Here is a 27,410-nt window from a genome sequence, read left to right as displayed (position 1 = left end):
GGTGGGCTAACCAGCTAACTACAGGAATGATCGAACAATGGATTATAAATGGATAAAAAGACGTCCAATATCGGAGTTACTGGTGTGGATTTAATCTTTAAAGACCCGGAAAGTCAGCCAAGTTTAGGCTGGCTAGAAAACGTTCTGTAAGAGCTACAAAAGCGTGGATAGTGTTATTAGAATGGCACAACAAAGGGCTTTCAGGGGCGAAAACAAGCAAGTGCCTACAATTTGTGGTTCAAAAGTTGTTAAACTTTCAATAACACATCTCTTCATGTCATACACAAAAATGCCATCCTCAGAGTTAGAAGAAATAATATAAAATATAAAATGAATCTTAACTCAGTGAATCATTATGAAAAAACACATTTTGTAAAGTCTGAAGATGTGACCTATAAACACACCCCCAGGATGCCCATATAAGGAGTTGTGTATTATTACCACAGCAATTTACCAAGGGTACATGCTCAAAGGGTTAACATCCATATTTGCTGATACCAGGGTCTGTTAACAAACACTGGCCATCTGCAAAAATGTGCCATAAACAATTATCAGTAGAAAATGTCGCGTCCAAGCTTTTTAATGTTGGCGTTTAGTTCAACTAACTGCTTAATCAAATATAATAATAATAACTCAAATGGTATTGTAAATATTGGTATCACTCTTAGCCCCAACTTTCAGAACTGGTGCATCTCTAACCTTGAAATATATAACATTTGTCATGAGTCTGCACAATACAAATCAAACTAATGGATCGATAAACTGATGGTTATAAAGTATACTTTTAAGTTTAAAGTTTAAACCACATGTGGTTGGAAGTAAGAGGATAGATACTGTAGAGGATTTGTATGACAACAGTGGTGAGAGTTTTCAAATATTAAACTGAAATCTATGAGAATTACAGAGTACTGACTGACCTTCCATTGGATTTGACTGAGGTAGGGAAAGGGGTGATGTTGTACGTGTACTTCTCTCTCAGCTCAGCCAGCTGAGGGAAAGGAAACACCGCTATGGAGTAAACCTCCTGAAAGAGAGAGAAGAAACAGAAGAGAAGAAATAGTTTGACATTTATTTAAGGAGGAGCTGTTAATGATGTGATCAGGATCATGCTTTTCTTGTACCTGCATGAGTTCAGTGGGATCGATGAGGTTGTGCTCCAGCATCTCCTGAGTGAGAACACCCATGGTGCTGTAAAACTCATCCGCTGTCTGACAATACTCGATCCTCCTGGAGAGAGAGGGATGGAGGAAGAGGAGCAGAATTTATCAGAGGAAAGGATGAAAACATGAAGAAAAAAATCTAGAAAAAAATCTCTTAGAGTGGTAAAATGCCTTTTTGCGAAAAGCTAGGAAGATTTTTTTGTATAAAAAGCAGCTGAAGCATTGTAATAGGAAGTGCATAAATCTTAGTAAACACTATTAAAGTTATACCCATAAGACTTCTTTGAGTTTTGGTCTCTTGGGAAAGAAATGGTCTTTCCCAAATGTTGAGCAGGCTTTTACAAGCTTCACTAACCCAAGACTGAAATTTTCTGCAAGTTCATGCAGGACACAGTAGTCATACGCCCAGCTGATGGCCAGCTGATCCCAGTTATCTCCCCCCAGCTCCCACAGCCATCACAGGTCTTTCTCACAATGCAGCAATGTATTTAAATAGGACATATTTCTCACTAATCCCTGCTTGCATTAATGCTGATGCATCACGCTGTTGCTGCTCACAAAGCTTAACCCCCTCCATCTCAGCCTCTTCCTTTATAACATAAAGCTTCACCTCCTCTAACCCAGCCTCCTCCTTTATAGCATAAAGCTTGTTGCACCCTATGTTCAGACTGATGCTACTATGAATTAATTGCTTTTGAATTAATTCTGTTGTATTCAGTACACATTGTCATTAATGTATTTTTTCATATGGGGTTTCTAGCTATGCACTCCCTGGAAAGTCAAAGCATGCTGCTTAACTAACCAAGGGAGCATCTTTTGAGCAGAGCCTTCTCCACCAGTTTTGCAGTAAAGTGGTTAAATGTATGATAAGAGTGTTCCTGACTGAACTAAAATCATCTAATTATCAGACCTCAGAGGATAAACATGAAACATTCAGTTCCTTTTTTCTGTAAGTAATGCTGCACTTACTCTCCCAGTCTCTCCCAGATGGCGAGGGCAACCCTGAACAGCACCTCTGAACCCTCGAAGAACACCGAGTCCCAGATCTTCAGAACGGTGGGCGCTGGCAGACAGGTGGCGAACATGGTGAGGAACCACTGCATGGTGAAGACGTTGGTCAGCGGGGGCTCGTAGCTGCCTGAAAAAAACAGACACAACACGGTGAAACAATGGTGTGTCATCAACATTAAAACACAACTTCTTGTAAATTTGTACCGTCTCAGAGAGTCTGTAGAGATTTGTTCTTTAAATATACCCCCGAATATAAAGAATAATACTCTTAGTTTTTAGTAAAAAAAGCAACTATAATCTCATGAATTCAGATTCTGTTCTCATTCGAATGCTGTAACAAGCCTTATCGAGCAGATTCTGTGTAAGTAAACAGGTTCATACCTCCAGCCTCTCTGTTGGCAGCTTTCTGGAGATGATGGAGATGTTGGGACAGTCGGGGCAGCTTCAGACGCAGCAGGTCTCTGAACACCGCCATGTCCACTGATAGAAAGAGAGACATCCTCGGTCAGCATCTACACTTTTCAGGAGCTCATGTTTAGTTACATTTTCACCATTTTGGCTTTGTAACTTGTTTTGTTTGATTTTCAGCTTGAGATTTTCACCATTCTGGATATTTATTTACACATCACTGGGTTACAAAGTATCTACAAAATACTGCTCAGCCTGTGTTTTCTATGTTAAAGCAAGAAACGTGTTTGTTTTTTATCTTTTTGAGGGTTATCTTTGGTTGTTAAATCAGTCGCCTGGTAAGTTTGTGTCAGTGTTTTTACCTGATAAAGCTCGCAGGTTGTTGGCAAAATAATTTTCTGGTAGCACTTTGTCAATCAGATAGATCATCACCTGAAAGCAGAGGCGGATAAATCAGATCATTCTATCCTTTCTGTTGTTAAATCCTTCTTCAAAGTGCATTAGGAAGTAATGTCATTTAAGTACCATCACAGTAATGGTGTACCTTAAGTGCATCACTCTCATTTCCCTCAGTAACTTCAAGTATCAGAGCAGCCAGCACATTGAATCCTTGGCAGTATCCAACAGTTTTATTCCAGCGGGCGTAAGCCAGCAGCACCCTTTTCAGCACCACCCTGTCCATCTCCCCCTCCTGGCCACAGTAAGAACTGCAGCCTGTCCTGTGCAGGTCCTGAAAAACATGAGGATATGAGGATGCAGATTATTTCGAGGAAAACTCAGCGCACAAGTGAACAGAACACAAACACAGAGAAATAAGTGGTTGGACTTTGCTCTGCTGGTGGAGCCGGTCATCAATCTGTTGAATCTCTGAGTCATCGAGGAATTAAAAAATGAGCTCAAATGTTTCCGTGATGCAGTCGACTCGCTCTCTGACGCACAGTCATGAACAAACATCCTCAACTAGGACACTGATCTCTGCTGTAACATCAACTTTTAACTGATGGAGTATTTTATAAGTGAGATATTTTCCCATGAGTTTAATGATGGCTACTAAATGTTTTTGGAGCGTCCTGAAGATCACTTGCAAATAAACTGAGTCAACAGAGTGGATTTATGCTCTTGCTACCGTGTGCAGATTGTTTGTCGTCTGTCTGAAGCTTTGTTATTTTTGGACTTGAACGGCAAAAGTCAGCACGTATCTGTGCCATCAGACAAGTGGCTATAAATGATCTAAAACTTACATCTGAAGCTTTGTCTAGCCCTCTAAAAAAGATGTAAAAATAATCACAATGGGAGCATTTTTGTATCTTAATGCTTTCTTCAGTTAATCAACATTCATGTGCTGCTCAGTCACATATTTGCTGTTAAAGATGGTTAGATGAAGTCTGATAAATGCATCAATTTGACTACTGCCAAATTTAGATTGAATAATTACATGCAGGTGTGTGCATAAGGTCTTATTTTGTCAGATTTAAGTTCCGTACTTTCTCTCTATTAGCAGTTATTTATCACCGTAGGATAAAGTGTGAACAAAGAAAGAAAATGATGTTTGACCTGAGGCTGTAATTCTGTTTGTTTTGAAAAGATCGGAAACATGTGAGAGTTTTGTGGACACAAAGATTTAAACGAAAATAATTAAACTGACAGTACAACAGCAATGTTTTTCTTTGACTTCAAATCATCAGACAAAGTAAACAGAGAGGAATTAGACATGGAATCAGATGAGTAAATTAGGTCATGTTTGATGGAGGACTTTACACTTTCAACTGCGTAATTCGTATGTAAATATGGAAAATTATTCACAAATCTTGAAGTGATCTGAAGCATGAAAAAGGTGAAATATCTGGCAAGGACTGACAAAAATACAGACAATTAAAAAGCAGTCATAACAGCATTTACCTCTGTGAGAAGAGCAGTCTTAGTGTTAAATGTGGGTAAGATTCATATGCCTGCACTCCTGTTGTTTTCCAAGTTTTTACCAAATTTTAAGGCCATCACCCTCAAACCTCCTGATTTATTACTTCACAGGGAAACTCCATAATTTTCAAGCTTCACAACAAATAATCTATTGGTATACACAGTCATGTGCATAAGTTTTATTGTTTAAGGGCGCTAAGGATGTGCCACAACCCAGGGCAGAGTCAAGCTCCACACATGTTGGCTTGGCAGCCAAAGTCAAGCTTGATCCATTCTGTCCAGGTTTTTTCACCCTTGGTGATACGCCCCGAGACTGATGGCAGTTTTCAGGCCATTGAGACATTCACAACATGACCAAGGTCTTGTGGCAATTTACCAGCCTGCACGGTACCCTACGCTGCGCTGTGCTTACTCACCACATCAGCCCGTTACTCAGCCCTACAGGTGTGGGCTTTGCTATGTTTTCAACAGATTATTTTCTCATGCCTCTGGTACTATGCAAAGACATCCAGAGCATGTGCAGAGTCATCTCCTGTACGGAGACTAAAATGTCACTGCAAAGAAATCTGAAGTGCTATTTCAAAACATACATTTATAACTAGGGACAAAATATCACCCCAAACAAATGTAAAAACATTATTCTAAGTACAATGCAGGACTAGTGCTGTGAAGTTTCAATGTTTTGTTGAGCTGGCACTATCTTCAACTTCGAATGACATCCTCATCTCTATGAATCTCTGTGAATCTCTATGCTGAGATAAAAACGCTGAGGCTTCAGCACAGGGAATAGTACTGCTGGCTCAGGACAGACTTTAAATAGAGCACAATGCTGTAAGACATTCATCTTACTCCCTGCTCCCCAAACTTCACATAACCATATGGTTACCTTGACAATTTGGATACCGAGGGAGTCATCGTCTGGGTTACTTCGCTCGTTAAAGGCAAAACGAAGCGTCTTGTCCCAGTCGATGGAGATACTGTGAAGGTACTGGTCTGCTAGAGTCAGCCAAACCTGCAGGGCAACAACAAACACATAAAGCTTTAAAACTCATGAATCATGAGCTAATATTAACAGTCAAACTAAACACAGAGGAGGAAGAAAGTCACATAAATGGACAGATCAGATAGCAGGATGTTTCGATTCACAGTCCTGATTGGTTTCAATGAACCAATATTTAAACGTCTCAATTTTCCATCATGGATATCCTCTGATTTCCTGCTTAAGAGGCACATTATTCAGATGATTCCATTTATTTTGAGAGCTCAGGAGAGACATAAGTGATGTTATTGTTTATCTCCTTTGTCAAGATGAAAGTAATCCCATCCATTTCCTGTTTCTCTCTTCTCCAAGGATTCAGTTCTGATGAGGTGAGACGAATGGAGAGAGGAAGTGCTTCTTCAGACTGCACCACTTCTCTAAGGACTGTTAATTTCTGCTTGCAGGTCGATAATAATAGAGAATTTATCCTGTCTTTGCTCAACAGGGTCATCACTTCCTCTTATTAAATACCCCCAGGGTTCTTAACAGAAATAGACAAAGAGGGAAAATGCAAAGAAGCTTATGAAATTAAAGTGCATTTTTGTAAAACATTCATGCCCAAACACTGGTAATACTCGGGGGTCATGGCTCAAAGTTTTTGCAGACAATTGCAAGGTACAAGACTGCAATATGACTGCTTAAGACTAAACTTAGAGGTCAGCCAATGTGTGTCTAATGTGTGTATCAGCTCTTTGGTCTCTGACATCAGCTGTTATACATACCTTTCACATGTCATGTAATGCAGGAACAACGCTTTTTATTTGGGTCTGAATTTTTTCCTCATTCAAATTTTAAAGGAATGAACGGCTGAAGGACTGTGGCATGAATTTTAAATGAGCATTTTGATGTTTTCCTGACAAGTTAAAAAGGAAATAAATCCTGGAAAAACAAAGCACATACAGTAGAGCTCAAACTGGCCCAAAATTTCCCACCTGTGCATGTTCTCTTTGATCCCAGCCCATCCTATAACCTTTATTTTTGGGCCCAAGCTTGATCCAAACCCAACAATTTTGATAAGTAAACTGCTAAATTAGTTTGAAGTTGCTTTAATGGCAGAAACCTATTTAGATGATCCTTCATATTGAAGCACGTATTACAGACATGGCCTATTTATTTTTTACGATAAACAGAACAGTGAGGATGAGGAGCATCTCTGAATGCACAGAGCTTTTTGGAGATTCTCTTGGGTTCCTTTACTCTTGGGAAAATCAAATGCGAGACTTTTCGAGATCTGAACTGAGGTAAATTAATAGAACTTTTGCGCTGCATGAGCAAAGGCATGCCACATTTAACACCTATAGTCTATCAATATACCATATAGTGAGCTGATTCTAAACAGTTTAATTTTTAAAATAGAGAATAACACTTTTTGTCAGGATGGACCTTTCAAAATAAGGGTGGGCTGCTTGCTTTTTTAAGTGGGCTACATGATATACAAGAGGACAGAGAACTGGTCAAGTATTTCACAACAGTACAGGATTTATTTGACCACACTGACTTGTATAAATTAAAGGGGTTTGGGGGTCCTCCACCTAGAAATTTTGAGCATCCAACAGTTAATTCCCTGCATTCTGATAAATATCTTTTGAACTATTTGTAGTGGAAATTAAATTAGAAATACAAAATTTGAATTAATAACAAAAAAAAATTACAGTTCAGTTTTAGTTTATTAAGTTCCTTTTTAAAGCTTACATTCTAAATGCAAAGAACCATATTTAAATACATGTAATGGGAAAACAAAAGTTGGATAAAGACATGTCTTAGGCAATATGCCATCTAAAATTTTAAGACCTCTCACTGGTAAAAATGAGTATTTTTATGGCCTTATGACTATTTCACTATCACAATTTAGGACTTTAAGACTTTCCTAGGAACCCTGGTATCATTCTGTTAACAAATGGCTACAAATGCATTATGTTTAAGTTGCATACCCTCTTCCTCCATTCCTTTGGGATCCCTGTCGGAAGTCTGGCCACTGCTTTGAGAGCATCGTACCACTGCAGGGAAGACAATACAGAATGTTTTATTTACCCCTGCACATGTACAAATATAGTGAGCTGTACCAAAATATATTTATACACTCTAAAAGTAGAAACTAAAGGTGGCTGTGTTGGGTCTCTCTGCTACTGTTAGTTGAATATGTTGAGTGTTTTACCTGCTGGAATCCATTCTTTCCTAGCGATGGTTCGATGGTGAACTTCAACCTTGTGTCAACTCCTACAAAACAAACAAAGACACCTGGTCAGACTTCTCCTGATGCAGATCTAGGTCACGTCCATTGTCCTGGTCCTGTAAGGCGTATGATTATGTAATGGCTCTCTTTTACTGCCATTATCTGGTAGACACTTCCAAATAACACGGATGCAGACAGGAGGTTGGCCTGGCCAGAACAAACAAACATGGAGGAGAGTGAATGTGATGCTAAGGAGGTAATCCAGAACAGGGGATGGACTTCTTTCTTACATGATTTTGATATAAAATTTACTAAGTTTAAACAGTGAACACTGTAATCCTCATGAAGACTGGGTGGAGATTGAAATGATGAGTTGGTTTATTAGTTATAACCTTACTCACCAGATACACCAGTTCATAAATCCATTGCATAAGATATACAGTATTTCTCATTCATCTGGTAAACCTCCCATAATAAGCATGTGGAAAGGACAGGACTCTTCAAAACATTCTTGGAAAGTTATTGGATGAACGTTCTGTCTATCACATTCATTACTGGCCAATCAGAGGGAAAAGACAAATGAGGTAGTCAGGAAGCTCCGGTAGTAGCCTGAGCTCAACAGACATGTGCTCTCTAAATGTCCTGATGCTATTATCTATAAATCTACTACTAATGCAATCTTTCTTAAATTATGCTCATATGTGATGAGATGCGATTAATGAATTATGTCTATAATTAAATAGAGATTTTTTTCTAATTGACAGCACTAGTAAAAACATCTCTGCCAAGAAGAACTTCCAGCGTGGCTCTTTGCTCTTGTTTTGATCAAGAAATGCTACCAAGTTCTGATAAAACTGCCACTACTGAAGCAACATCTATGCTAGTTTCTCCACCAGTAGCCATTCTATCTACCAGCTCACAGTAAGACTAAAACCTGCCCAGAACTCTCGAAAGCTCATGCCAAAGCAGGTCGGCAAAAGAGCGAAAACATCTTTTCCATCACGAAAAGCTTTCAGTGCTGTTCCTTTGTCTATATTTAGTAAAGAAATGTGGTCCAGTTCTGATAAAACTGCAGTTTTACCAGCGCTATATCTGTGCTAATCGCAATACACCTCATTCTCCTCAAATGAGGCTGACTGATCAGGTCCGTCCTCAGACCTGGCACAATTATTACAGATTGGAGCTTTGCAAGAAAGATTAGCCTAAAAACAGACATTGAGTCTGTCCATTCCATCTGATTTGCATGGTGATGAGTCAATCAAGGGAGATTACTGTAAATCATTTTTAAATATTGTAACCACTTATAAACATTGCAGTCATTTTCAAGCAAAAATACAAATGTTTCCTGGTTCAAGCTACTAAAAAAACTTGACCTGCTTCATTTAGTGCTTATTGCTTTAGCCATGTGAGCCTCAAAAACTAAAAACTTGGTAAAGTTGCAAAGTTGATGTACTTGCTCTTATTTTGGGGGTAGCATTAATGGTAGTTAAAACTTGTGTTACGCATGTTTTGGTTGGAATATATTGTTGATGTTGAATGAAATTAAGTATCACAGCAATTTATTCTGGTATATATGCACAAATATAAAATTGTATTACTTTTTAACACATAAAAACGGCAAAAACATGAACCACCCTGATATAAATGCTAACTAATGGGACTTTGAGCACTTCCGGTTTAAGTTTCCATTGCAACCATAGCACTGTTAGTATGTTTGATGACTTTATCACAATGAATGCCTCAAAAAGCAAAAATAAATTGAAAATTTAATCGCTTATATAAAATAAGTCATACCCCTACTATAAAAATACTTTTTAACACGTCTGCAGGTGCTAAACAAGTAGATAAGTACATTTGGGAGACTTCCCCAAGTGAGAAAGCTCAGTAAACAATTAACTTAATTGGCTGATTTCAAACACCATAAATCGGGTATTAATGAGCTTTACACTAAACTGGTAAGGGGAAAATGTTCATTTTTAACCGTTTGTCACGATATTCTGAAGAAAAATAGCGACGTCAGGTGAGTAATTTTCATAAATCGCCATTTTAATCGGAGTTTACGTTTTGCGGAGGAGTCGCTGTCCACTTCCGTGTGGTGCTGAATCTTTGTCTCAATCTTAGCTCCTCCTTGAACCGCCAAATATCTCTCTGCACAGACGCAGCCCTATCTTTAATGATCTTTTAGCTCAGCAGACTTAACCCCTTTACCCCCTGCTCCGAAGACAAAACGGAAATGAAACTTTGATGTGAAGTTGAGAGGGCAGGTCGTGGCATGTCTCGGCTCGGGGCCAACGGCTCAGAGAGCGGCCATTATTACTCTCCCTGGAGGATCGAAACGTCCCTCAAAGGCTGAATTCACTTTAAACACGATTTATACCATTTTATCCTCAATAAAAGTCACTCTAATAGAATTAAATGAGCGTTTAACCTGCTTGCTCCGGCTCGGTCGTTTTGTCCTGCGCCATTCTGCATGGACGTCGTTTTATTCCTGTCAGAGCTTTGGGAGAGGATTAGCAGTGAAAACCCTCCTCCTCCTCCTCTACTGTCACAGATTACATGAGCACAGCTGACACAAAGACCAGCTGAGGACCGAGACATCACAGAGAGGGCGCAGAGGGTTCACTTTGTTGTAATAACGGAGTTTTATCTGTATAAAGTTGAAATTAAGTGAAATGCAGCCAGATAGAGGATGTATAGAGAATACCAACAGGGCCATACCAAGCCTCATAGAAAGGGGTTTGTTACACTTACAAGCTAACTGCCCACAAATGACAAACCACAAGTGTAATACAAATCTGCAGTTTTTAACATAATAATCCCACAAATGCAATACATTTCCCACAAATGTAATAGCAGTGGCCTACTGCAAATTACGATTTATTATGTTTGTGTGAAGATAAAATCCTCTGGCTTTTAAAACTTGTAATAATTTCCCACTAATGTAATACAGACGTGAAAACTTAGTGCTTGCGGTGATTGTTCTAGCCTTTTCACAACTGCCAGTGGGTTCATGTCAGCTTTGTCTCAAGTCACATCAAAAACCGAGTCATGGCAGTGTTTTTTTGTCGCCATGAAACAGGAAGTCGTTTTTACGGAGTCTTAAAACACTGGTAGAGCCATGAATCTTAGCAGAGTGGACTAAAATTTGTCAAAACAGCGCTTAAATTTTGTTTTAGTCTCAGGAAGTTTGGACCCTGTATATTTAAGACACAGGACCTCGCTTTGATAGAGAGAGCCAGCGTAGCCTTGTGCTGTGTATTTTGTTCACATGCAATAAAAAGCTTTTGTCAGCTCTTTTTGAAGTGTAAATTTTTTTATATTTGGATTAAACAAACCCCTGAGTTCTTTATTCAAGATTTTTTTCAAAATGTATATAAATCCTCTCCTTTTCTCATTCCCACTAAGTTTTTGCAACCAAGATTCATGGCTCTACCAGTGTTGTAAGACTTCCTGCTTCATGGCAAGGAGAAAACTCGCCATGACTAGTGCTTAAGCTGATTTGAACCCATTTGTAGTTGTAAAAAGGCTACAACAAACACTGACTAAACTTTGAGTTTTTCATGCTCCTATTCCATTTGTTAAAGTGAATGGAAAAAACTTCCTGTTTCATGGCAAAACAAAAACTCACCATGACTTCATTTTGATCTGACTTGAGCTTCAGCTGATTTTAAACTGTTTGTAGTTGTAAAAAAAGCTACAACAAACAATGACCAAACCTTTCATGTTTCATGTTCAAATTACATTTGGCTGAATTTAATGGGGAAAAAAATGACCTGTTCCATGGCGAGGAAACAATCACTGTGACTTGATGGTGAAATTTTGATGTGACTTGAGCTTCAGCTGACTTATACCCATTGGTAGTTGTAAAAAGGGAACAACAAACAAGAACCAAACCTTTCATTTTTCATGCTCCTATTCTATTTGTGAGAAGTAAATGGAAAAAAACGTCCTGTTTAATGGCGAAACAAAAACTTGCCATGACTTCATTTTAATATGACTTGAATTTAAGCTGACTTGAACCCATTGGTAGTAGTAAAAAGGGAACAACAAACAAGGACCAAACCTTTCATTTTTCATGTTGCTATTACATTTGTGAGAAGTTAATGTAAAAAAAAGTTGTTTCATGGCAAACAAAAAAATCACCATGACTTCATTTTGATGTAACTTGAGCTTAAGCTGACTTGAACCCAGTGGTAGTTTTAAAAAGACTTCAACAAACAATGACCAAAACTTAAAACTTTCATGTTCATATTACATTTCTGGGAAGGTAGTACACTTATGAGAGACAGTGATTTTTACTTTCCCATTAACGTAATAAATCCCTGAAAATTTAATGGCTATTATGTTTGCAGTAGGCAACTGCCTTTACATTTGTGGGACATGTATTGTGTTAGTGAGACTGTTTTCTTAAAAGCAGCAAATTTGCTTTACGTCTTTGGTTTATTACATTTGTGGGCCATTGTCATGTTTGCAGGAGTTACAGGGCTTCTTTTGTCTGAAAAAGGAAGACCTTGTTGCCATTTCTTCCACATTTTAACATCTTTACTGAGTGTTTAACTTATATACACATAAGAAAATCACTGTAGAGAAATTCCAATGCAAAATACAAACAGAAAACAACAAACAGGATTGTGCACATGTATGCAAATCAACAATGGGATATCTTGACATTTTTTGCAGGCTACACATCTGTTACATCAGTGGTGGAGAAAAAGACAGGAGAGAAGAAGATGAAGAGGAGAGGTAATGGAAGACATCTGAACTCGCTGTCAATTATTTGGTCAGAGTAATACAACATTATTAGATGAACGAAACCAAATCATCTCACCACCACCCAGGATGCTCTCATGATTTGATTTTACACTCGGTTGAGAAGTTTTACAGTCAGGTTTTCTACTCTCTCTGTTGAAGAGGAGCTCATTTTACACCTAACTGTCAAACTGGATAACAACTTTGTTACAGCCAATCAGGAGCAGCCGTTATACTGTTTATTATATAACAGGAGAGTATTGTTGATTCTGAAAGTTAATTAAGTTCCTTGCTTGTGTGTATACTACAGATTAGAGTATGTTTTATGTAGTTTGTACAGGGCCACACCTAAAATAATATGTTGGTTTTTCTTTATATACAGGGACATGTCTGCTGCTGTTTTTCTGCTGTGTTTTATCAAGTCCAGAGTCAACTCTGTCAGCTGTTTACGAGATTTCAGAGCCCTTCATTCCTCCATCTGCTGAGAAGCTTTAAAAACATGTTGATTTCTTTTCCCAGCAGGCCTTGGCACCTGCCCACAGTCAAACCAAAACCAGTAACTGGTGTGCCGACCATGGTATTACTGTGTTTGGCTGGCAAGCCAACCGGCCTGCCCTGAACCCTGTGGAGAAACTCCAGGTCATTATTGTCAAAAAGAAGATTAGAGACAGCAGAGCCAACATTATGGACAAACTAATGTCTGAGCTTCATCACACCTCAGCAGGGCCACAGACTATTTGGCTGCATGCCAATCTGTGAAGAAGCCCAGACCAAGTACAGAGTGCATACATGAAAATTATTTTCATAAGATTGACATTTCTGTATCATAAATCCTTTTTAGATTGGTCTTATGTAATACTCTAATATTCTATGATACTGTGTTTTTGATTTTCATGAGCTGTGTGCTGTTATCATCAAGATTTAAACAACAGCAACAACAAAATAATTCAAACATTTTATTTAAGGTGTACTTAATAAAGAAAAATGAAAGTTTAACTTTTGTATTAAATTGCTTGCGCAATTTAGACTGTGTGCAAGAATTTAATTCCAGGTTTTTATGGATAATTTTTTCTTCTAAGCATCTAGCTAATGATGTTAATGGCATCATTTCAACATTTTTGTTAACCAAAATATTAGATTGTTTTATTCCAGACACCTGCAATCAAAAAAGCATTGAGGTATAACATTTGGCAACCATAATGAAGTATACTTTACAAAACTTTAAAATAACTAAAATAACTTTAAAATTCGAATATTTTTATAGTCCAGCTTCATAGTCTTATTTTGCTCTTACTTATTGCTTTAAAGCATTTTTTAAAAATTATTTCTCATTTATCTTGCAACTTAGCTTGCCAAAAAGAATATATAATAATATTTTATTTTATATTTTAAATATTTTCACATGTCCACACATCAGTTTGTTCAACTTCCATATGACACCATTTATCAAATTATATGGATTCTTCTACCGCCACCATGCAAAAAGAAAAAAAACAACAAAAAAAACAAAACAGAATTCCTAGACCAAAAAAATGACATTTCTTGTGTCCAGTCATCAAAAATGGTGGGCAAACTCCTGCATACTCGAGAGACCGCATTAAAATAAATCTTGCAATTACACTGGTGCAGTTTAGACAGTGGCAGGACTTTGCATGCTGTTTTTATGGAGTCCTTCCACTACAAAGCAACTGTCTTCATTATTTTCTGCAGCTTTTCAAAGCTTCACAACTTTTCCAAAAAGTCATTCTTTAAAATGATGAAGACTGTCTTGCTGAAAACAAGACAATCTTCCATCAAAGTATAAACTGTTGCCAACCTTAGCTGTGCATAAAAAGGTGTAATTTTGGAATTTGGCTGAGATAAAACATGCTTGATATACAATGACTTGATATGTACTAAATCACAATGTAATAGGGCTGGATGATTTGGGAAAATAATCTAATTGCGATTTTTTTCCCCCAATATTGTGACTGCGACTTGATACGCGATTATTTCTGAAGTTCCTCATCTTATGTTACTTACAACAGATAACTTATTGACCTGATCTTGTACTGTAAATTGGATATGAATTTTCATATTCAATAAGAAAAATGTACAAAAATGAAGAAAGTAAGATTTTTTGCAGACTTTTCTAAAAAATGATTCACTTGAATGACTGCATGATACGTAATGCACAACATCTCTGCTACAAAAAAAGAGGTGTAAACTGGTATTATGGCACAAATTTTAGGTTAAAGAAATATTGTACCCTCTGCAATTTGAAAATTGCAGCAGACCATATTGCGATTTAATCTATGTAGGGATTAATTGCCCAGCCATACCATGTAATATTTTAACAACTACAAAATAATGTCTATAAGGATATGGTAATTTTGGTCCATAATAGCCAGTGTTTATGGTAAATCCTTCTTACTAGGGATGCATGATATTATCAGCATAATATCAATTTCACTACATGGAAATTTCTGCAAATATTTTCAACCAATACTTACAGGCTGCAAAAATCAGCTGTAATAATAATGGCTTTAAATATCAGCTGTGACTATTAGCCTATATAGGCTGTAAATATCTGCCATTATCAGTTGTAAATATCAACCTATATCAGTTGCAAATATTGCTCTGTATTGGTTGTAATATTGGCCTTAAATACAAGCCTTTATCAGCTGCAAATACCCGTCAAAATAGGCTGTAAACATCAGCCTATATAGGCTGTTAATACTTTCATATATAGGCTGTAAATATCTGCCTATATTGGCTGTAATACTGCCCTATATGAACAGTAAATATCAGTGTATATCATGTGTAAACATCTGGCTTTATCAGCTATAAATATTAGCCTATATCAGTTGTATGTACAATTAGTTTTGTGTAGACCTTGTTCATCCTTATTACTGAAACTTAGGAGTGTTTTTAAGGACTTAAGTTTGAGGTCTAAAATACATTTATCTGTGAAAGAATTTTTAATTATCAGCATTTTCAATACTGGCAAAATTGTAATATCGTTCATCACTAATTCTAACATCTAATACATTGATGTTGATTCATATTTGAAAAGAAGCTTCCAATTCCTGGTAAAAATGCATCCAAAAATAAAACAAAGCAGGCATCTCAATGCAGTAAAAGCAGGGAAATACGGAGATTTAAGGATGAACAGCTGCAGATTTTAAAGATAAGGCCCTGTGTGACCCTGGATTTACATGCAGTTTACTACAGCAGTGTACTGACTAGATTAATAGTATTTTCTGGGGTGTTTTTCCCTTTGAAGGTACAAATAACCGGACACGATCCGCAGTAAAGCGTTCTCACGGCTCACCTGGCTCTAAGGTGCAGAGCAGCCGCGGTGCACTCCGGGATATCCCGTTGCGTTTCTTCAGGACGTTGCTGATGATGTTGCCGACCCCTCCCGCGCTCTGCTGCCGCTGTTTGATGCCCGCCCTCGGCCTCCTGCCGGCGGAGGAGAGCCGCTCCTGCCTCATCGGGAACCGGAGCGTTCAATCACCTCATCGCTGACAAAACTGCTTTATTTCTTCTTCTGTGGTGTTTTAATTTATCATGATACCCGGAGACACAGCTGTTCTTCTTCGGCTCTTCCTCCAAGACGTTAAAATAATCGATTATTCTGATTACCGTGTTTCCAATCGCTTCCTGTTATCGCTGGTGATCTGGCCTTATTCCCGGAGAAACCCACGGAGCTTTGACTCTTCATCCAGCAGGACAGCAGCGACAAAGCAGAGACGTTCAAATGTCTAAATAAAAGATGGTTTATAAGTGTCAAAAATAGCCCATCGCTTTGAGGTTTGTGCCGCTTGTATCCGGCAGAGCTGCTGCTGATGCTGCACACCTCCTCATCCTCCTCCGTGTGACGTCACGAGGGGGAGGTGCAAGGATGGAGAGACACGTGGGGAGGAGGCAGAGAGGATGAGGTAATGGTGGAGGACAGGAGGAAAGAAAAAAGCGTGAATAAAGAGAGCAGAGGTGGGTTTTTGTTGTATTGACCTAGATTGAGATAATGAGGAGGAGGAGGGAAATGAAGCAAGGATGCAGGAAGAAAGATTTATTTTTGGACCAACAGCATCATGTTAAAGAGTCCATGCTAAACTCCTGTAATAATGAAACAACTATCAGTCACAGATGAAGCTTCATGACTGAGATATATCAGCTTATTAAGAAATTATTGAACCACTTAAGCTGATTTTCTTTGCATGTTGCATCCAGGTAAAATACATCCATTACTGATTAAATCTGAACCAATCACAGAGGAGCATGCACATATTTCTGAGGCCTGTGCAAAGATTTAAAACAAGAACCTGGCCCTATGTGAAAAGTAATCCTCCACTTGTTAAATCATGAATTAACTGTGATTAAAATTTTTGGAAAGTTGAGTTTAATTTCACTATCCACACCCAGGCCTGATTACTGCCAGACCTGTTGAATCCAGAAACCCCTTACATAGAACCTGGCTGACAAAGTGGAGTAGGCCAAAAGATCTCAAAAATCCACATATCATAGCGCCATCTAAAGAAATCCAAGAACAGATGACAAAGTCACCCTCATCTGTCAGTATGACAGCTTTCAACCACAGTGAGAACCATTATCCACAAATGGAGAAAACTTGGAACAGCGGTGGACCTTCCCAGGAGGGCCGGTCTCCCTAGGTGACTCCAAGAGCACATGGATTATTCATCCAGGAGGTCACAGAAGAACCCAGAACGTCATCTAAAGACCAGTCAAAGAGTTGGCTTCACCAGAGATAAACATGCGGAAGGGAAAAACCTTGCTTACAGTCATCAAAAGTAAGGCAATAATAGTTAGAAATGTTTAGAAATTAATAAGGGAATAAAAAGGTTAAATTTTCCCTCCTTTGGTTACTACAGAGCATATCAAAATCGCTATATAAATCAAGACTATTGCAATTCAATATTTTTCCTAAATCGTTAAGACCCAGACCAGAAGTGCTTACTTCTTTTGTTTAAATTAACAACTTTATTTGTTAAAAATGGCGCTCTAGGGAAACACAGTCATCTTCAACAAACTCCTGGACGTGGAGGGACTTCTGCTGGAAGAACTTGATACGTTTTTTTTCCTCACTCCTAAACAGAAATCCAAGCAAACAGGCAACCAGCTTCCCTGCTGGAGAGACTGGAGTTGACCACGCTCATGTGTTTTGGACTTGTCCCCTCATTCAGCCTTTCTGGAAAGAGGTGGCAGCAATTATTTTAAAAATCTTGGGTTTTACTATCAGTACAACATTTACATCCCTCCATCTTGGACATTTTCCTGATGGTCTCAATAGTAATGATACCTATCTCCTAAAAATCTTGCTTGTTGCAAGCAAAAAAGCCATTACAAAGTGCTGGTTACAGAAAAATTGTCCAACAGCTGGTCTCTTTGTTAGCATTATAAAACTGTTGCATCTTTTGGAACAGTTAACTTATTCTACACGACTTTAAAAAGAGCTTGGAGAGAAATTATGGGAAAAATGGAATTTGGCCAATTAATGTTTAACTGGTGTGTTGATAACTGTCACATATGCATGTATGTTTGTATGGGTATGTATATTGGTGTATGTGTATACATACATATATAGATATGTGTACATGGTAAATACAAGGTTTTGTACATCTCATTTGAATGAGGCAGTTTTGTTGGCCTTAAGTTTGGACCAACCCAAGACCTGATGATTATCTGGTTTTTTCTTTGTTTGTTTGTTTTATTTTTTGTTATGTTTTACTGTACCTGCATTTTTTTTCTATCTAAAAACTATAAATAAAAAGTTTTTAAAAAATGACACTCTTTAAGGAGTATTAACCCTAATGCTTTGGTTGCATGGATGAATTTCTAGTAACGAGGGAGAAAAGATGTTAAAAGTGTCCTTCCTGGTTAACACAGCAAGTGATCCCTGAAAGGCCACTTTTAACAGCTTTTCTCTTTCATCCAAAATGCTGTTTTACCAGGAAATAATACACCTTATGAAACGTGTTTTTTAGGAGAGCCCTTAATTTAAAACAAGAAATAAGCAAGATTTTTTTCAAGCCAACTCTTTATAAGCCAAACAACAGAATATGCCGTCAGAGGAAATATCTGAATCCAAACCAGGATTACAGTCCAGGAAAGCTTAAGGCCCTGATGGCTTCAGCTAGTAAACCCTCTACTGAATACGTTTAATTATTCACTGAAGTAGGAGTCTCTTCCAGGAATGCTCACAGGAGCAAATATCTGCTTGATTCTGACTCTGGATCAACCGGGGGAGGAATGTTCTTCTTACTGGCAGATCAGCTTACTAAATGTAGATGTCAAGCTTTTCTATAAATGACTGGCCCTAAGGCTGGAGAAAATCCTCCCACGTATCATTAACAGGGTTCATCATAGGAGGAACTCCTGTCATAATATAAGAAGTCTGCTAATCATTACTAAGCAAGGCCAGCACAAAATATTAAAAGGTTAGGGGTTTGGTTGGATGCAAAAAAAGCATTCAATCCACTTAGAGTGCGATTGTTTTGTTTTTACATTCAAGGAATTTGATTTAGGTAAAAATGGTTGCTTGAGTAAAGGTGTTATACCACAGAACATTAGGGGCTGTTAGCTTAAATTTTCAATTAAAACAGAGCAGGTTAAATGGCATGTTAATGTAAGCAAAGAAGTCAGGGATGCAACAATGCATTGATTTAGGATCGTATCAGCCAATATCAATCCTGTTGACAAACACCAGCCATTTGAAAATGACGTTGCAGGAACAAATACCAGTATGCAGTGTTTATCTGTCGTGTCTGATCAGTTTGTTTGCAGCTAGTACACCTGACTTCTGATTCAGAGAGGAGACTTTTACCTGGCAGAAGAAGACGTCACCTGTTGGACAAACTCTGATTTGTTTTCATGTCAAATATGAGAGAAAATGCTGGTAAAGTGGAAGTGTTATACCAAAAGAAACCCTGAAAAGCATTAGTGTTTGTGTCTGCTATCAGCTAAATTAATATGTAAACATCTCTATCAGCCTTTTTTCACTGTTGGTGCACATCTGAAAGAAATGAAATATTAAAAACACTAATTATGTTTATTTTTGTTTGAACTGACAATAAAAATGTCATGGCATTTAAACTTATGGTTCTCAGCTAGTGGGTCGGGACACAAAAGTGGGACACAGAGCTGTTTCCTAAGGGTCCAGAATGTGCACCTAGAATAAAAAGGGGGACAAAAAGTCTGTGATGTACAGAAACCCTTAGTGGACATCGATACTTTAATGACATCCCCTTCAAAGGCAAGGGTGGAATGATTTATTACCTTTAGTGGATGACATCATCTTTAAAGTCAGTGGACAGAATGTTCGTGAAGCCTGGGATGTTGGGGGCTTTTTCCTCCTTTGTCAAGTAGAAGGGCATAGTTGGCAACTTTTGGAAAAGTTGGTGGAACAGGCGAGTAAATTTACACGAGATTTGACCTTAATTATCTTTAATTTCTCGGAATACAAAAACTGAATTTCAAAGAAAATGAGGAACTTCCTCAAGAAATTGCCAAAGTTTCTTTTCAATCTTGAGAAAACAAAGTAAAACAAAGTGTATGCATGCCCTTTTGCAACTATATACTTATCAGACGTGGGCTTCTTTTCAGATTTTATTTATTTTTTTGCTTTTCTGGCATTATTAAGATAGCACACCTGAAGAGAGACAGGAAATAGGGGAGGAGAGATGGGAGAAGACATTTACCAAAACAACGCTAAGAGCAAAATTAATCCTGCGACCAGTGCATCAAGGACTACAGCCACTCTACCCAGAGCTAAACCAGTGCCCAGTCATCTTTGTTTTGTCCTGATTCTTTATTCAATAATGTTTTTTATTCCATCCAAGGTCCAAACTGCAACATACTCTGTCAAATACAACTGGGTGGTTGAAACTTTAACCAGTACTCTGAGTGATCATGAATAAAACTGTAGGTTGTACCTTAGTGAAAAAAATGTATCTCAGTGTTTAACAGATGTGTAGGTAATCTACAAGGTAAGGATCATTTTCCATGATCCATAGTTCGTATGTTTTATTACAAGAGAAAAGCAGATGTGCAACTGAGGGAAGCACCAGTAAAGGTGCACTGAACACCTACCTAAAAATAAATAGCTATTAAAGAAGTGACGTTAGCGATCTAAAGCTGATGATGCAGGTCTAACCTTAAGTGCTTCCTGGATGGAAAGCACATCCAAGATAAATGACTCTTTGGATCAATATCAAACAAACACAAGAGATGTGGATAAAAAAAATAAAATGTTCCATGGTAAACGGTCTTGTCTCTGTGTGTTTCAGTCTCCTTTTATAAATATTTACATCTTAAATCACATCGCTGTTCTTCCCTGTCACATGCAATAGAGTGAAATGTTAACATCACTCATCATTAAAACATTAGTAAGCATTTGAACTGGCAGCTGCAGTGCTAACCACAACCAGTGACAGGAGCTAATTAGTTCACATTCACGTGTAAAATGCCACCAGCAGGAGCAACTAAATACTGGTAGTACTGTAAATATAACCTGTTCATACCCAGAGTGTAAATACCTCAAACAAGGAAATATAATGAGGCTTAGCGTTAGTTAGTGCAGGACACGGTAGCCATACACCGGTCATGATCAGCTGACTGCCAGCTGATCCCAGTTACCTCCTCCCAGCTCCCACAGCCAATCACAGCTCTTTATCTCAACACAGTGGTCCGATTAAATTTGATGTATTTCTCACTAAGCCTGCTTGCATTAATGCTGATGCACCACACTGCCAGCTGCTGGCAAACCTCACCTCCTCCACCCCAGCCTCCTCCTTTATAGGTACTCTGTTTCAATGTTTTCAATACACATGATCATAAATGTATTCATCCATATCGGGGTTTCTAGCCATACGCTCCCTGGGAAGTCAAAGCATGCTGCTTGATTAACCCAGGGAGCATCTTTTGAGCAGAACCTTTTCTGCCAAATAGAACTGTACATCTATTTTGCAAAAATAGGGCTAAATGTATGACAAGAGTCACCTGACATACCAGATGGATGTGTTTCACACATCCATCTAGAAAACCTTCAATACTAAGTGTTTGGGAAAGGGCAGGGTCTTTGAAAAAAACAAAGAAATGTCGTCAAGTTCTGATAAAACTGGCGCTTTAGCAGCATCCACGCTAAGCTCTTCTGCCTTAATTGCACCGACCTCTTGTTGCTGCTTGCTTATGTCACGACTCCGCCACGCCTGAAAGTGCTGCCCCTCATCACTGATTTGTCCTGTCACTTTCTAACCGGGCCCAAACAGTTCAGACGGGAGCTTTGCAAGATGGATTCGCCAGTGAAAACCAAGGAAAAACGGGCAGATTCATCTGCTTTGCAAGGTTATGACGAGAGTGTTCCTGAACAATTTGAAATTATTGTGCAATCCTGGTGAAGCATGCCAGAAAAATACGACAAGTATTCAAAGGTAAACAACTACAGAAACATCACAGACCTAAATATCCTTTAAGCGCTAATAATCATGAAATAATAATAAAATATACAGTAAAATGTAAAAAAACAATGATTTTTTTAACATGTCCAAATCACAGATTCACGCTGCCTTTTTTTTTCTCATCAGCCTTAAATTAACCTTGCTTTTTTTCTTTCCTTGCATATTCTTTTTTAATTCAAACTTTTAAGGTTGTAGTGTTCTTACTCAGGATTATGTCAGTCTTTAGATATTTTACATCCATCTTTAAATAAGAATAAGGCTTAAACAGTAATCTCTGCTCTGGAGAAATTAATTTGGTTGTTTGCTGCTTTCAAACATCCCTTATGTAACACAACAGCCAGATGAATTTAAATGCTTCTTTTTTTATAAGAATAGGCAAGCAGGGAGATTTGGAAAATAAAAATGAAAACATGACTCCTTCATCATCTTAGCTTTGGGTTTACATGAGTCTGTTATGTAAATATGAGAGCTATTTTCATACTGTATGTGATAGGACTACTGTGGACATGTACAAACCTGTAAATCTATAGTAGCTTGTAAATCAATTCACCATTCTTTAAACACTGCTTTTATTGAGTGTTTACATGAATCATTGCATAAACTTTTAGTATTACCAGTAGTGGATTAGAATATTGTGTTTGAGTTGGATCCAAATGTGTTTTCAGAGGTTTTTCTGTTTTCTAATAACAGTTTCATTTTTGTATCTTTAACCCATTTAAAAACAGAAAATGATACTCTAAATGAAAATATATTTAAGACCAACAAACTGTTTTACGTTCTGGTCTTTTCACCATCAAAACAGAAAAACAAATGTGCATTCTTACGTCGTTTTTGTGACACTGCCTGAAGACATGCCGTGATGATGTCGTAGTTTTTCTGCAGCTTGTGACACAGACGGTCTCGTCTCTTCAGCTGGCGGAGCAGCTTGGCCGACTGCAGGCCGATGCGGTACCTGACCTCCTGGATGATCGACTGCAGCTCCTTTGGGGCTGAAATAAACAAAGACAGAAAGGGTGACGTTTAACAATGTCGTAACTAAATTAATAATATTTCTGCGATATTTTCACAAGTTTTCCTATTTCTGCTTGAACTCTTTAACTGAAAGCTGCAGAAGCCGGAGGGCCTAAAATGTTTCCTGGAAAATCTGACATAAAAGCGCAAAAAACATCTGACCTTTTTGTCTGCAGAGGACTGTTGTCATCTTGGTTGCTTTTTCCAGATATAGTCTTTAGCTCAAAGTTCTTGTTCATTTTAGTCACATTTTTTTTTACCTTTAGGGTTTGTCTGGAAGAAATGTGTATATCTCACCAATAGCATTATTGGAAATGAAAACCTATGTTTAATACAATACAAACTCATGACAAGAATATATTACACAAGAGATAAAATTCATAGTTACTATCCAAACTCCTCTGATCAGTGGGTGAAGTGTGGATCTCCTGACTCCCTTATGCACTCATTCTGGTCATGTGTTAAAGTGATGAAAGTGTGGAATGAGATTCAAGACTGGATGTCTGTTAGATGTAAAAAACAAATTCACTTCTCAGCTGCACTCTGCATCTTCCAGAATGCTGAGGCAATCCACTGTCCATTGGGATGGCAGATTCTGTTCTCTGCCTTAGTTTATAAGAAGCTAGTTTTAAAGTACTGGAAAAAAACAGAGGCTCCTTCTCTATATGCTTGGAAAGGATTGATGAGATATTACTTGACAACAGAAAAGACACTAGCTGAAGATAACAATAAGGTGAAACAATTTAATGATGTATGGAAACAGATTCATGAAGAATTATTGAAACATTCAATTTTAAGGGACCAATGTGAAGTGTTTGTGTTTATGAGGATATGTACAGGTGTACAGGGTGATTCTTGTTTGGGGGGGGGGGTATGAGACTATATGAGTGGTATATAGATTTAAATGTTGTAATTGTTTACTGTGTGTTTTTTGTGTTGGTGTATAAATGTATAAATGTTTCATGTTATTCCCACACCACTATGGAAGAATGTAGATTGTGTTATATTATTATGTTATGGTATGTTATGTTATGCTATTGTACTGTTCAGAAAAAAGGCTATGTATCCTGTGGTGGGAAGCATGAAAATGAATAAAAAATAATTGCATAAAAAAAAGAAAGGGTTTGTCTAGTTTAATTCAATGATACTAAAACTTTTTAATCAAGTCTTAATCAATAAAAAATCCCAACATTTAAGTCATTACTTTAATTCAGATAATGTTTCCCCTTTAAACGAACTTACTTAGCCAAATTATATTAACTATCTAAGGATCAAATTCCAAGGGGGAAAATGTTGTGACATGTTATCTAATTCACATAAATTTCACACTGTCTTATTTCTTATACACCAGATTTAAAATGTGAAGATGAATTTCCAAAAAGCTGCCTGATACAGTTTGAAGTAACATGAGAGATGTGTGCACCACTGATAGTGAAAGATATCATGCTTGTGTGTCTGTTTACCACGCTGCAGGCAAAGAACTAATGAAAACCAGAACACTACCTCACATAAACTCTCACATCCTCCTCCACTTCATGTCCACCTGAAATTTTTCTAAATGTGAATCATAAACACATCACTGTAAAAAAGTTAAGCATTTTCAACAGTAATTTTTGATTTAAAAAGTTGCCCCAGTCTTTGATTTAAACTTCTAACTCTGTAGGAATGCTTCAAGCAATGTCGTAAAAAGCTTTACAAGCACTTTTAGGGCAGGGGTTCTCAACCTTTTCAGCCCGCGACCCCCAAAATAAAGGTGCCAGAGACTGGGGACCCACACTGTACCTGGAGGTGGTTGAACAGCCATGCACATTCAAGAATAGTCATGTATAGACAAGGCTGTCCATTAGGGGGGAAAAAGGGCCCAGCCAGTCTGGGGGCAAACAAAATCATGGCCCATTTTAAAGTTAAGCTGTGATATTTTATATTTAGCTTGAATAATAACCACTTGTGTAAAAAGAAACATACTGTTTATTTCATTTGTGCAGTAAGTAACCCTTTTAAAAAAGGGTTGCTAGGAAAGGTGGTGAAATTGGTGTTTAAAATGAGCAGAAATGGGTTAGAAAGGTCAAAAAATGGATAAAAGTGGCAATAAAATAACCAAAAATGGCAAAATGGGTTAAAATGTCAAAAACGGGCATATTAGGTGCTCAAAGGGGATTAAAAAGTGGCTGAAATGGTGTTAAAGTAGCAAAAATAGGTGGAAATTTGGTGAAATGGGATGAGAAATTGATAGAAACTGGATAAAAGAGTAAGCTGAGGCAGAAATAGGCAGAAATGGGTTAAACTGGTAAAAATAGGCATATTAAATTGTGAAATGTGGCATTAAAAGTGGTAAAGAGGGGTTAGCATTGGCAAAAATGGGTCAACAGAGCCAAGAATAGGCTGAGAGTGGCATGATTTGGGTTAGAAGTGGCAATACAGGCAGAAAAAAAGTGGTGGAAAGGGTTAAAATTGACCAAAAAATGGGTTTTAAGTGGCAAAAATGTGTTAAAGTTGGTAAAATTGGTGGGAAAAAAGTGATGACAATGGGTTGAAATCTGGCAAAATTGGTGTAAAGTGGCAACAGTGTAGATTAAAAAACATATTCCTTGTTTTCTTAAGGTATCTGGAGACCCCCTCTCAGTGTCTCGCACCCCAACATTGAGAACCACTGCTTTAGGGAACATACATGTTATCATGTGTGGAAATCTGTAGCAAAGATTCAGAAGCTTCTTGCACCTATAGACCCTAAATATGTGAAAACAAGACCCTTTTTTTTAAATTTTGGGAATAGCCTTTGTGAAATGGATCTGAACTTCCTCATAAGTCGTTGATAAGTTCTCCACTTACACACCAGAGGTGTTCATACTTTTCCCTCTCATCTGTGGGGCGTTTACACAGAGTTTCCTCTTCCTGAGTGTCGTCTCTCTCTCTGCATTGTTTAACTTGACTGAGCCTCACGTGTGTAAAAAAGGGCAAACAGTGAACTCGCAGACCTGGCAGTGTTTACTGAAGGTCTCTACTCTAACAGAAGAAACAATGGTAGCGTGGCACTCACAGTAACATGCCATTAGAGGCTCTGAGGCAACACTGCAGAACAGTGTGAGGAGGGGTAAATAAGCTGTCAACGCTCTTATCAGCTTCTGTTTGTGCATGTGAAGATTTGCATACCGTGAGATTTACAGTCCGGCCAGTTAGCTCCTGCTGGTATCTGATTATGGTGAATGCTTGCACTAATGCCAGCTACAAATCCTAGAAAACAAAGACTTGAAAGGGCACATAAAATCCACTACAAGCTCTACTTTGATTAAATTTCTCCCTATTTGTTTTCTGTCTCATAGCTTAGAAAATCGATGTATAAGCACACTTTTAATTACTTATCTTTAATAATTTCTACCATGCAGCTAAGAAAAATCAATCATTTGTATTTTCAAAGGATGATGATGATCATCAGAAAAAGCCACTGAGGTAAATGTAAGAACTATATAACATAAAGACAGTATAGTACAGAACTTTTAGGCAAGTTTGGGCTAAAAATTGAGCCTGAAAAAAGGCGTAGATGTGGCGAGTAAGCCGCCTGAGGCCGCCATTGAGCAGGAAGGAGGATTGACACAACCCCCGTTGTGCTCTAGATGTCCTTGCATGTCAGCATGGGCATGGGAAAATAATCTGTTAAAAAAAAAGTCCACTCCTTTAGAGTGAAGTAAGGGGTGGATGTGGCAAGTGAGCACAGCCTTGGGTACGATCAGGGCCTGTAAAAGGGTTGCCACAACCCCTTGTCAAGCTGTGGATCTCCAAAGGGCCCAAAAACTGCTGACAACAGACATACATCAGCCGAAATCTTTCCTTATTGATCATCATTCCTACAATGTTTCAAGGACTGAAGTTTTAAGTCTGAAGCACATTTAAATATGTATTTGCTCAAATTAATTTGTAGATATCGTCATATTGGATATCAGCAAACATCCCATATCGAGCATCCCTAGCTGTCATGAGACCACATTTTTAAACGCTGATTACACAAGTAAAAATGTAACTAATAACTGTTTTAACACAATGCAACAAAAATATGAGCCCTGGGCACTCAAAATAAGCTAATTTAATGTATTCAACTGCTAAAAATTGCAGGCAAATTGCTTGCACATCATCTAAATTGCACAAAAAGGAAACATGCACATTGTTTTTGTGCAATATGGACAGTGTGCAGGGCTTTGATTAGGATTTTTTTATCCTCTCTCTCTTGTGCATTAAGTTTTTAAAAGTTTTTTAGTACTTTTGATGGTGTCAAAATTGTACAAATGAAATATTGCCAATGCTTTTGTGCAATTTAGACTATGTGCATGCAGATTGACTGCAATTTTGGATGTATTCTGTCCTCTCATACGCACCTATCTAATAAATTGGACACACTTTTTAAAAGTTCCAGCATTGTTCAGTACTAACAATCATTATAATACAAAACTATTGTTTGTAAACGAAATTTGAAGTTTGTATCGAAAAAGAAT

General features: G+C 37.9%; 1 protein-coding gene across 4 annotated transcripts in view; it reads right to left on the bottom strand.

Annotated features, from left to right (window-relative positions):
• The window catches only part of tbc1d30 (TBC1 domain family, member 30), a 38,436-nt gene that overhangs the window by 9,641 nt on the left and 1,385 nt on the right, over nucleotides 1-27,410 (bottom strand). For 2 of the 4 annotated variants that reach the window (XM_041781190.1, XM_041781191.1), the window contains exons 2-11: nucleotides 22,740-22,904; nucleotides 7,691-7,752; nucleotides 7,467-7,532; nucleotides 5,383-5,508; nucleotides 3,124-3,309; nucleotides 2,942-3,011; nucleotides 2,553-2,651; nucleotides 2,130-2,298; nucleotides 1,122-1,227; nucleotides 918-1,024 (exon numbers count right to left, since the gene is read on the bottom strand). In XM_041781190.1, the coding sequence (XP_041637124.1) occupies nucleotides 918-1,024; nucleotides 1,122-1,227; nucleotides 2,130-2,298; nucleotides 2,553-2,651; nucleotides 2,942-3,011; nucleotides 3,124-3,309; nucleotides 5,383-5,508; nucleotides 7,467-7,532; nucleotides 7,691-7,752; nucleotides 22,740-22,904 (1,156 nt within the window). Of the gene's footprint in view, nucleotides 1-917; nucleotides 1,025-1,121; nucleotides 1,228-2,129; nucleotides 2,299-2,552; nucleotides 2,652-2,941; nucleotides 3,012-3,123; nucleotides 3,310-5,382; nucleotides 5,509-7,466; nucleotides 7,533-7,690; nucleotides 7,753-15,770; nucleotides 16,219-22,739; nucleotides 22,905-27,410 lie in introns of those variants that run through there. The other 2 variants (XM_041781192.1, XM_041781193.1) reach the window with 2 other exon arrangements.

This window comes from Cheilinus undulatus, linkage group 23 (assembly GCF_018320785.1).
Source record: "Cheilinus undulatus linkage group 23, ASM1832078v1, whole genome shotgun sequence".
In the NCBI taxonomy this organism is placed as follows: Eukaryota; Metazoa; Chordata; class Actinopteri; order Labriformes; family Labridae; genus Cheilinus; species Cheilinus undulatus.
The sequence above is the reverse complement of the archived record's forward strand: the minus strand, read 5'-3'. Positions and strand labels throughout refer to the sequence as shown.